Source organism: Sus scrofa, chromosome 2 (genome assembly GCF_000003025.6).
Source record: "Sus scrofa isolate TJ Tabasco breed Duroc chromosome 2, Sscrofa11.1, whole genome shotgun sequence".
Taxonomy (NCBI): domain Eukaryota; kingdom Metazoa; phylum Chordata; class Mammalia; order Artiodactyla; family Suidae; genus Sus; species Sus scrofa.
Window position 1 is genome coordinate 7,115,923 of NC_010444.4, and position 10,492 is coordinate 7,126,414.

A 10,492-nucleotide genomic window follows, 5' to 3' on the forward strand; every position below is an offset into this window, starting at 1 on the left:
ACCGTGAGGTTGCTGGTTCAATCTCTGGCCTCGCTCAGTGGGTTAAGGATCCGGCATTGTCATGAGCTGTGGTAGGCTGGCAGCGACAGCTCTGATTCGACCCCTAGCCTGGGAACCTCCATATGCCGCCCTAAAAAGCCGAAAGGCAAAAAACAAAACAAGAAAACGGTGGACTATGAAGTGGGTTAGGAACAAGCGTGTCCTTAGCAGAGTCGTGAATGCCACACTGTCTGCCTCTCGGTGTCCAACTGAAGGCAGATTTCTACACCAAAAATGGGAGGGATTCTCCACTTTCTTAGAAGCCTCTATAGGATTCCTTTAAGTATCGCCATCCTACCCCCCACCCCCCACCCTGACACCTTGCATTTGCAGGGGTTCAATTTACACAATATTAACATGTAACTTCAGTAGGGTTGCCAGATAATACACAGCACAAGCAGGAGTTCCCTGGTGGGTCAGCAGGTTAAGGATTCAGCATTGCCACTGGTTACGGCTGTGGCACCGGTTTGATCCCTGGCCTGGGAACTTCTGCATGCTGCAAATGTGGCCAAAGAAAAAAATACAGGACCCCCAGTGAAATTTGAATTTCAGATGAAAAACAAATACTTTTAAAAGTATAAGTATGAACTTAGCACAACACTGTAAAATCAACTGTACTTCAATAAAACTTTTTTAAAAAGTTTAAATATGTGGGACATACTTACGCTTAAAGAATGACTCACTATTTATTCTGAAATTCAGATTGCACTGGGGGTGCTATATTTCGTTTCTTAAATCTGGCAACTCTAACTTGGAGGGATCTGGTTTTCTGGACAGAGCAAGTGGCAGAGGTTCTCGAGGCCGGAGGCTGCCCCAAGCAAACCAGAGAAGGCTGGAAAGGGGAGGCCAGCGGAATGGTGGGTGTGCCTCACCAACCCAGTTTCTGTCTCCCTCAGTCTTCCAGGGGCGGACAAAGAGCCCACTCCAAGTCCGAGGAGAAGCCAGTGCTGCAGCCTGTGTGGCAGCAGAAGCCAGAAGACCCTCAGGTCTCCAGAGAGCTGAGTACAGAGGTGACAGAGCCTCCCAAGGCAGAGGGCAGGGGTGGCAGGAGGGCTAGAGAATTCTTCTCCTGGCTGGATGGAGAACTGAAGCCCCAGCCATCGTGCCCCATCGTCTTGCTGCTGGGTGAGGGAGGACCTCTGCTCTCGGGCTGCCAGTCTCAGGCCATTTCAGTCACCATGGCCCCCTCTCTGCCAGATACCTTCTTCAGATTCTTCAGAGCAGAAGCTCGGCCTGCAACAGGAAGCCACTGTCACATTCCTGTTTACACTCCTGAGCACGGCAGAGCCCACCGCAGACCCTGAGGAGTAAGGCTGTGTGAACGCGTGTGGGGGTGTGAAAAGGAGGGGCAGAGGGCCCCTCTCCCCCACCATCAGCACTCAGACCTGGGCCAGGACTCAGCCCTGGGGTGTGCAGGGGGGTGGCTCAGGCAGGTTGAAGATGCCTGGACCTCGGCCTGGGTTCCCCACTCTGCCCTTCCCACCCTCCCCAGCCTTAGACTTTGGTCCAAACCTCACTGTGCCCCCACCCCAGGGACTTGGAGATCCAGGAGTGCCACTTCCTGGATAAGGAAGATTGGGGCCCCCAGCAGACCTCGAAGGAAATGAGCCATTTGCATAATATCTGCATGAGGTGAGCCGGGCAGGGGCAGGTGGGGACAGGTACTATGACAAGGCTTTCCCCAACACAGGTCAGGGTCTGGGGCTGGACAGCTATGGCTTTGCGCCTGGCCCTCTTCCTTCCCTTCTTCCCTTGCCTTCTCTCTCTTCTGCCCTGGATGACTTCCTTACCGGCCAGCAGGTCCCCTCCCTCCCAAGCATCAGTGTCCTTGTATGTGAGCAGGACCTGCCCCACGGGACTGGGGGCCATAGCTCTTTCCCATCGATGTCTGGTAAGTGGGCCATCTAGAAATCTCTATAAGGGGCTCCCATCTTTGTTTCGTTTTACTGGTTTTTTTAGGGACACACCCATGGCATATGGAATTTCCCAGGCTAGAGATGGAATTGGAGCTACAGCTGCTGGCCTGCACCACAGCCACAGCAATACCAGATACTTAACCCGCTGAGTGAGGCCAAGGATTGAACTTGCATTCTCATGGTTACTAGAGGGGTTTGTTACTGCTGAGCCACAACAGGAACTCCTGTTTTACAGGTTTGGTTTTGTTTTGTTTTGTTTTTTGTCTTTTTGCCTTTTCTAGGGCTGGTCCCGCGGCATATGGGGATTCCCAGGCTAGGGGTCGAATCGGAGCTGTAGCTGCTGGCCTACACCACAGCCACAGCAACATGGGATCCAAAGCCGTGTCTGCAACCTACACCACAGCTCACGGCAACGCTGGATCCTTAACCCACTTGAACAAGGCCAGGGATTGAACCCACAACCTTATGGTTCCTAGTCAGATTCGTTAACCACTGCACCACGACGGGAACTCCCTGTTTTATATTTTTCAAAATCAAAGCGTAGCTGATTTACAATGTTGGGTCAATTTCTGCTGTACAGCAAAGTGATCCAGTCCTACGTATATACATCTCTTATGCTATCTTTCGTCATGTCTCATCTCATCTATCCCAAGAGACCTGATATAGTTCCCTGTAGGACCTCATTGCTCATCCACTCTTAAATGTAATAGTTCGCATCTACTAACCCCGAACCCCCGGTCCATCCCACTCCCTCCCCTTCCCCCTTGGCAACCACAAATCTGTTCTCTGTATCTGTGAGTCTGTTTCTGCTTTGTGACTAGGTTCATTTGTGCCATATTTTAGATTCCACATATAAGTGGTGTCACGTGGTGTTTGTCTTTCTCTTTTCTAACGGGAAGGGAGTGTCCTGTTCTCTGGATATCAGGCTCTGGCGCTTAGATCAGCACAATCTGGTGGCCCCTCACCTGTCAGTGGCCATGTCAGGGTCAGATCTCCACCTGGAGACAGAGGTCTTGGGGAAAGAGGAGTGTGATGTCACCCCCCAGGGCTCCGTGCAGCTCCCATGGACCTGTGCAGCTCCCATGGACTCGAGGGGTCAGAGCTTTGATTCATACACCGCTGGTCCAGGGGCTCCAGCAGGGCTACTTCCAGCCCAGAGGGGTGGGTGGGTAGCCCTTTGCTGTCTTAGAGGATTTCCAGCCTAGATTATGTGATAAAGCAGCCTGCTCTTCTCTCGCTAAAAGGAAAAGCCCAACTGGTCTCTGTCTGGGTCCCCTGCTGCGAGGCACGTGGGGAGAACAGCTCCTCCCTCCCTGTGGCTTCTCCAGGACAGACTGGGGTGAAACCCGGGGGCTCCTGGCTGTGCCAGGTCCTGCAGCTCATGCAAGAGCTGTGCGCTGGGGGGAGAGGGGGTGGGAGCACTGCCTAGGACCAGAGTCTGAGGGTTGGGGGCCGGGGCTGTCTCTCTATTTCAACTCCAGGCTCCGGGAGTCGCTGAGCTCTATCCAAGCAGACAACCTGGCTCTGGGGGAGAAGCTGCAAGACCTGGTGAGACCCTCAGCCCAGGCCCCCTGCCTGTGTTTTGCCTCCTCCCCCGGCTCCCAGCCCAGCTCCTGTGCTGGCAGGTCGCAGGCAGTCCTGCCTGGGGTCGGCTGCCCACCTCTGGCCCTGGCAACCCCTTGTTGCAGCCCAACTCCTTGTATATGAGCCTAAAGGAGAAAGCGAAGTGCATCCTGGAGCGAGAGAGCGCCGTGGAGGAGGGAGCCCAGGGCGGCCAGGAGGGGGCGCTGTGCCAGGTACCGGGTCCTCCCCCAGTCCTGGGTGGGGAGAGATGTGTTTGCCCCGCGTGGCTCACTCTGCTCCCCTTGCCGGCAGCCACCCGGCTCCCAGAAGGCCGAACTCGTCACCCTGCAGCCTGACACTCCCCGAGATCACGGAGACCGATGTCCGCCCTAGCCGGGACACCCCCCGGGAAGCCGTTCAGGCCGCTCCTCTCCCCCTCCCGCAGTAAACTTCTCCGCAGCTGGGTCGCGGCTCCCCGCCTGTCTGTGGGCCCTGGGAACCGGGAGGCGCAGGCACCAAGCATGGTCCCTAGGCCATCCTGTCGCATCCCCCTCCCACATCCGTTGGCTGGCCCCGGCTGCCCCGAGGAGGGTCCAGGCTGGTTGGTATCAGTCTCAAAATCAGCGTCCCGGTGATAAGGGCTGGGGTGGGACTGGGAGGGGGCCGCACCCACGGCTGGGAGCTGGAGAGGACGGAAGCACCAGGTCTAACTCCAAAGGGCAGAAGACTAGGGAGGGGTGGGAAGACAAGTCTCTTCCTCTTTGTCAGCCACGGGGGAGGGGGTAGTGAGACCCCCCCTCCCCAAGGGCCCAACACCCAAACAATTTCAGGCCTGGAGATGCTTCTAGAATTTGAATTCCTACTCCCACCTCCAGCCAGGGTCTCCCAGGGCCTCCCTGGAGACCTGCACCCCTCCACCAATGGGGTGATCCCTGTTCTGGGCCACAGATCCAACGCCCCACCCATCCATAGGCCTGCATATCCAGCTGTGGCCACTGTGCCCTGGTCACCATCAGGCCTTCAGGGCTTGTGCCCATCAGCCTTGCTGCCCTCAGACTCTGACCAGCTCTGGGGAGCCTTTCTAGGCATCCCCTGACTCCTGATAAAACGAGAAAGAGACACAGAGACACGCAGAGAATGTATAGATAGAATATTAAAACAAACTTAGAAATTATTCCCATACAACTAGACAAGGAGCCTGCTTTAGATTTTGTTTTTTTAACTTCCTATTGAGGGAGCTGACAGCCAGCAATGACAAAGCCAGTTTAAAGGTGGAGGAGTTCCTGTCGTGGCTCAGTGCTTGGCGAATCCAACTAGGAACCATGAGGTTGCAGGTTCGATCCCTGGCCTCACTCAGTGGGTTAAGGATCCGGCATTGCCATGAGCTGTGGTGTAGGTCGCAGATGTGGCTTGGATCCCGCATTGCTCTGGCTGTGGTGTAAGCCAGCAGCTACAGCTCTGATTATACTCCTAGCCTGGGAACCTCCACATGCTGTGGGTGCAGCCCTAGAAAAGACAAAAAAGAAAGAAAGAAAGAAAGAAAGAAAGAAAGAAAGAAAGAAAGAAAGAAAGAAAGGAAGGAAAGCAAGAAAGAGAAAGAAAGAAAAAGAAAGGAAGAAAGAAAGAAAGGTGGATACAAGAAAAATAACACGCAGGAGTTCCCATTGTGGCTCAGTGGGTTAAGAACCCAACATAGTGTCTCTGAGGATGCAGGTTTGATCCCTGGCCTCACTCAGTGGGTTAAGGATCCAGCATTGCCACAATCTGTGGTGTAGGTCACAGCTGCAGCTTGGATCCAGCTTTGCCGTGGCTGTAATGTAGGCTGGCAGCTGCAGCTCTGATTTGACCCTTAGCCCGGGAACTTGCATATGTTGCAGCACGTGAGGTCATAAAAGGAAAAAAAGAAAAAGAAAATAACACATACATATATATTTAAGGGAGAGAAATAGAAGACGTCTCCAAATAAGATTGCTATATCAGGAGTTCCTGTCGTGGTGCAGCGGAAAACAATCCGACTAGGAACCTGGAGCCATGAAGTTGCGGGTTCAATCCCTGGCCTTGCTCAGCAGGTTAAGGATCAGCTGTGGTGTAGGTCGCAGATGCGGCTCAGTTCCTGCGTTGCTGTGGCTGTGGCGCAGGCCGGCAGTTGTAGCTCTGATTCGCCCCCCTAGCCTGGGAACCCTCTATATACCGTGTGTGGCCCTAAAGAGCAAAAAAAAAAAAAAAAAAAAAAAAAAAAGATTGCTAAATCAGATAGTCAATATCCTGTAGAGCAATGCTTTCAAAGCCCCGTAACCCTAGGGGTAGTATGATTTACTGGGCGGAATCCTCTAGTGTAACACGGAAAGAACCGTGACCAGCTTTCTGTCTTATACCTGCGACAGAGGGACACTAGCCAAGAGGGTGGGAATTCAGGTTTGTGGCCCCTTGTCAGACCCGCTATGACTTACACCAGCCCTGCAGGATCCTGCCCAGGCCCCAAACTGATGACAGACTTGCTTAGTGAAGGTTTGATTTGGTCACAGCTTCAGGCTGAGCCGAGCTCTGCCAGAGCAGCCCTCCCCTCCCAAGACTCCACTCTCCTTCCCTGGATGCGCAGGGGTCCCCGGCGCATCCCCCCACCCACTTCCTGATCAGCTCTTGACCAGCAGCCTAGCTGACCAGTGACCCGGCCGTACAAACAGATGTCTTCCCTTTCCGTGAAGGGACTCATCTGATTGAAGGGGATAGGTGGACCAACAGCTAAAGGGTTAAATCAAAGCAGTTGAACCACTTAAGGACTTCTATCAACAAGATGCAGTCAGAGTTCCCACTGCGGCACAGTGGGTTAAGGATCTGAATGCAGGGGCTTGGGTTGCTGAGGAAGTACGGGTTCATCCCCAGCTCGGCACAGTGGGTTAGACAGTTCAGTGTGGCTGTGGCCATGGTGTAGGTCGCAGCTGCAGCTTGGATTCAATCCTTGGTCTGGGAACTTCCATATACCTCAGGTATGGCCAGAAAAAAAGAGCAATAAATCAAAACAAAACAAAACTCCCCCAAAAGAGAAGAGAGTCATCAGCACGGTCCCATTTGGTAGGTGGCCGTTTCAGTAGACAAAGAAACTCACACACGAGACTTGTCTTGGATGCCGCAAGACAGGTTGATCTCTGCATCTGCCCTCGAGAATCTTGAAAATGTATATAGAGGGTTTAACTGGGTTCAGTCCATGGTCTCAATACCACCTTCCTCTCTCAAGGCTGCATCCTTAAATCAGCTCCTAGTGTGAGACATTCTGAGGACAGGGGAGGGGGTGAGGAGCCCCCAGCTGCCCGGGTCTAGCTCGCAGGTCCACCAGCTGTCACGTCCTCTTGATGACCTCTGCCAACAGTCTGTAATTAATACGCTTCATATAAATGGAATTCTACAGTGTGGTATCCTTTGCGTCTGACTTCATTTGCTTGTTTATTTATTTATTTAATGCCGGGTCCGAGCTGCATCTGCGACCTACACCACAGCTCATGGCAACACTGGATCCCCAACCCACTGAGCGAAGCCAGGGATTGAACTTGCATCCACATGGATACTAGTCAGATTCGTTTCCACTGCGCCACGACGGGAACTTCCTTGTTTGCTCATCTTTATGTCTTCGAGGTTCATCGCTGTTGTTACAGGTAAGAGTATGTAAAAGTAGTGTGTTCTTTTTATTGCTGTATAACTATTCCATCACTCATTTAAAAAAAAAAAAGAAAGGCTTCTGGACTTGCCGTGTGGCTCACAACAACAACAAAAAGTCTTCCTCTGAAAACCTCCAACGTCTCAGCTTGGGAAATCGAGCACATGTGGCTGCAGCGATAATGCTCAGCTGCAGAGTTCTCCCGCGGTGCAGTGGTGTAAGGATGCAGCATTGTCACTGCAGCGGCTGGGGTCCCTGTTGTGACATAGGTTCGACCCCTAGCCCAGGAACTTCCACAAGCTGTGAGTGTGGCCCCCCAAAAATGCTTGGCTGCAGAGAATGGAGGTAGTTACAAAGGCCCCCTCCCCAGTTATCTGTAAACCACAGAAGAGCTGACAGATGTCCCAGATGCAGCCTGGCCACAGCTCGGGGCTCAGTCCCTACCAGCATTCCTGTTGACCCCATATCCCTGCAGTTCTGCAGCCCAATCAGGAAGGCCTTTTCAAGGGGAGGTCCCACCAAGCTGGACATTACCTGTTCTTTTATTATTATTATTATTATTATTATTATTATTATTATTTTGCTTTTTAGGGCTGCACCCACGGCATATGTAAATTCCCAGGCTAGGGGTCAAATCAGAGCTGTAGCTACCGGCTACACCGCAGACACAGCAACTCGGGATCCAAACCACGTCTGTGACCTACACCACAGCTCAAAGCAATGCCAGATCCTTAACCCACTGAGCGAGGCCAGGGAACGAACTCGTGTCATCATGGGTACTAGTTGGGTTCGTTACCGCTGAGCCACTACCGGAACTCCTCCAAGAGACTTTTTTTTTTGGGGGGGGGTCTTTTCTAGGGCTGCACCCATGGCATATGGAAGTTCCCAGGCTAGGGGTCTAATCGGAGCTGTAGCCACCAGCCTTCACCACAGCCACAGCAACACGGGATCCAAACCACGTCTGTGACCTACACCACAGCTCACGGCAATGCCAGATTTTCAACCCACTGAGCAAGGGCAGGGACCGAACCCACAACCTCATGGTTCCTAGTCAGATTCGTTAACCACTGTGCCATGACGGGAACTCCTCCAAGAGACTTTTATTTAAAAGATGGTGTTAGACACCACAAACAGGTGCTTTAGGTGGATGGAAGTGACGCACTAAAGAAACAGTGGCGCACGGGGACTTCCTGGAGCCCATCCTGGAGCAGCGAGGCTGCCTTAGACAGCGGCCCACCCATCCCGGTGCTGTTCCCCCTGACTTTCTCAGCGAAATAGGAAGCAACGTCATCAGCTGAGGGTGAGGGTAGAGGAGGTGTTGGGAAGAGAGGAGGGAGTAGGAAAACGCCAGCCAGGAGTGGCGGGGCAGAGGGCTGCTCAGATGCTAGGATCACAAGCTTAAAGTGAGATCTGCAAGGTCGTCTGACTCCGCAGGCGCATTCAGGGTCAAGGGTGTGGGTGCAGAATAGGCGGAGGGTGAGATGTAAACAGGTCTGGGGTGCACGTGACCAAAGCAGAGAGGCTCAAGGTGAGGGAGAGGGTTTGGGGGGGACTCGGGCTGGGCAAGGAGAAAGGTGAGCACACGTGGAGGTGACGGAGGGTGGAAAGGAGCTGGTACCAGTGGACTGGCAGTCCTGGAAGGACAGGAGAGTGACCGAGGGAGGGCAATGGGACGATAAAAAGGAAGTCAAACATGTTAAATACCTGAGGTGGTTTCCATCAACACCCACCATCCAGGATGTTCAGAGAGGAGTCGTGCCATCCTCCCCGCCAAGATGGGGACAGAAGATTGAACACGTTACTATCTGGTGCCTAAGCAGTGTAGACAGCAGCCGACTCCTACAGCCCGAGCTGGAGTTCTCAGGTGTCGCCCACTCAGATATCACACATTCTCGCCCAGATGTCATGCCTGTGGCTTCATATGTTCAAAGGGCTAAATCCTTCCAGGAGGGGATGGGGCAGGGCCACATATCTGCTGCCTCATGGTGGCATCACCATATCTGTTCCTCGACTTATCAGCTGACCTTGGTGTCTGGCTGGCAGCCTGGTGGCAACTGTCCTCCTGTGCCCTCGCGAGGAATGCGTGTGCTTGCCACACTGATGGGCTTCTGATAAGATCTGATGCTGGGTGCTGATAATCAGCTCTCTGGGAACCGTGGTTTCTGGTGCGCCTCCCTGGAGCCTCTGATTACACCATACCCCACCCCTGCCACGCTAACGCCTTGCCAGCAGCACCAGGGGAGACAGGCACGGGTACAGGTGAGTGGGGCTGTGAGCAGTAGGAGAGGGGCTGCTCTGAGAAGGTGCTGTGAAACCACACACACAGACACACACACACAGACACACACACACACACACAGTCTACCATACCCAGCTCCCCCAGTTCTTTGAACCTCTTTGGGCCAATCAGTGGGGTGCAGCCTGGCTGGGCAGACCCAAGACAGGATAGGCCATGGTGGGTCTCAGTGGGCCTGGCTCTCTGTGAAGTCTGAAAGAGCCCCACCATTTATACTGAGTATGTGGTGCCTCTCGCTCCTTCTCAGCCCGTGAGCACGCTGGGCCATTAGCAGGTGTGGCCTGGCCCTTGCCTTCTCATCCTTAGAGGAGCCCCTCAAATACTCCCTTCTACTTATTTTTATTTTTTGCTTTTTAGGGCTGCATCCACGGCATACGGAGGTTCCCAGGCAAGGGGTCTAATTGGAGCTGTAGCCACTGGCCTACACCACAGCCACAGCAACGCCAGATACTTAACCCACTGAGCAAGGCCAGGGAGCGAACCTGAATCCTCAAGGATACTAGCTGGGTTTTGTAACCCGCTGAGCCACAACGTGAGCTCCTTTATTTATTTATTTATTTATTTATTTACTTATTTATTATTTATTATTTTTAAATGCTCCCTTCTAGGCAGAGTTTGTCATTCTTTCCACAGGGAGCACACTGATCCTCCCTCCGTAGGGATGCTCACTACAGGATTGAACCCAAAAGCCCGTCCGGATCCCCTGCTGGACTTGAGTTCCTGGGCACCTTGGCTTCCCCAGGGCCTGGCCTGGATCTGGCATAGAGCTGAATAGATGAAAGATGCTTGCAAGTATAAGTGAAGGAGTGAATAATGGGTGGATGGATGGATGGAAGGGTGGATGGATGGATGGATGATGGATGAGAGGGGGAGTGGGTGGAAAGGAGGACGGGTGGATAAATGGGTACGTAGGAGGATGAACAAATGGATGGACTCCTATTAGGCGCAGGGGATGGAGGAAGAGGTCACTTTGTCAAGAAAGCGTGGGAACTTCCCGTTGTGGGGCAGCAGAAACGAATCTGACTA

General features: G+C 53.1%; 1 protein-coding gene across 1 annotated transcript; it reads left to right on the top strand.

Moving 5' to 3' along the window:
- On the top strand, positions 879 to 4,850 carry LOC110255271. Its single transcript, XM_021082869.1, has 6 exons — positions 879 to 1,049; positions 1,237 to 1,346; positions 1,573 to 1,671; positions 3,437 to 3,503; positions 3,644 to 3,751; positions 3,831 to 4,850. Exons 1-6 carry the CDS (start codon positions 894 to 896, stop codon positions 3,909 to 3,911), a joined length of 621 nt encoding a protein of 206 aa, XP_020938528.1. The 5' UTR covers positions 879 to 893; the 3' UTR covers positions 3,912 to 4,850.

Excerpts from the sequence above, each read along its gene's own strand:
- LOC110255271 (XM_021082869.1), top strand. The coding sequence starts at position 894 with ATGGTGGGTGTGCCTCACCAACCCAGTTTCTGTCTCCCTCAGTCTTCC. Across the intron at positions 1,672-3,436 it reads TTGCATAATATCTGCATGAG|GCTCCGGGAGTCGCTGAGCT; the intron begins GTGAGCCGGGCA and ends TTTCAACTCCAG. Across the intron at positions 3,752-3,830 it reads AGGAGGGGGCGCTGTGCCAG|CCACCCGGCTCCCAGAAGGC; the intron begins GTACCGGGTCCT and ends CCTTGCCGGCAG.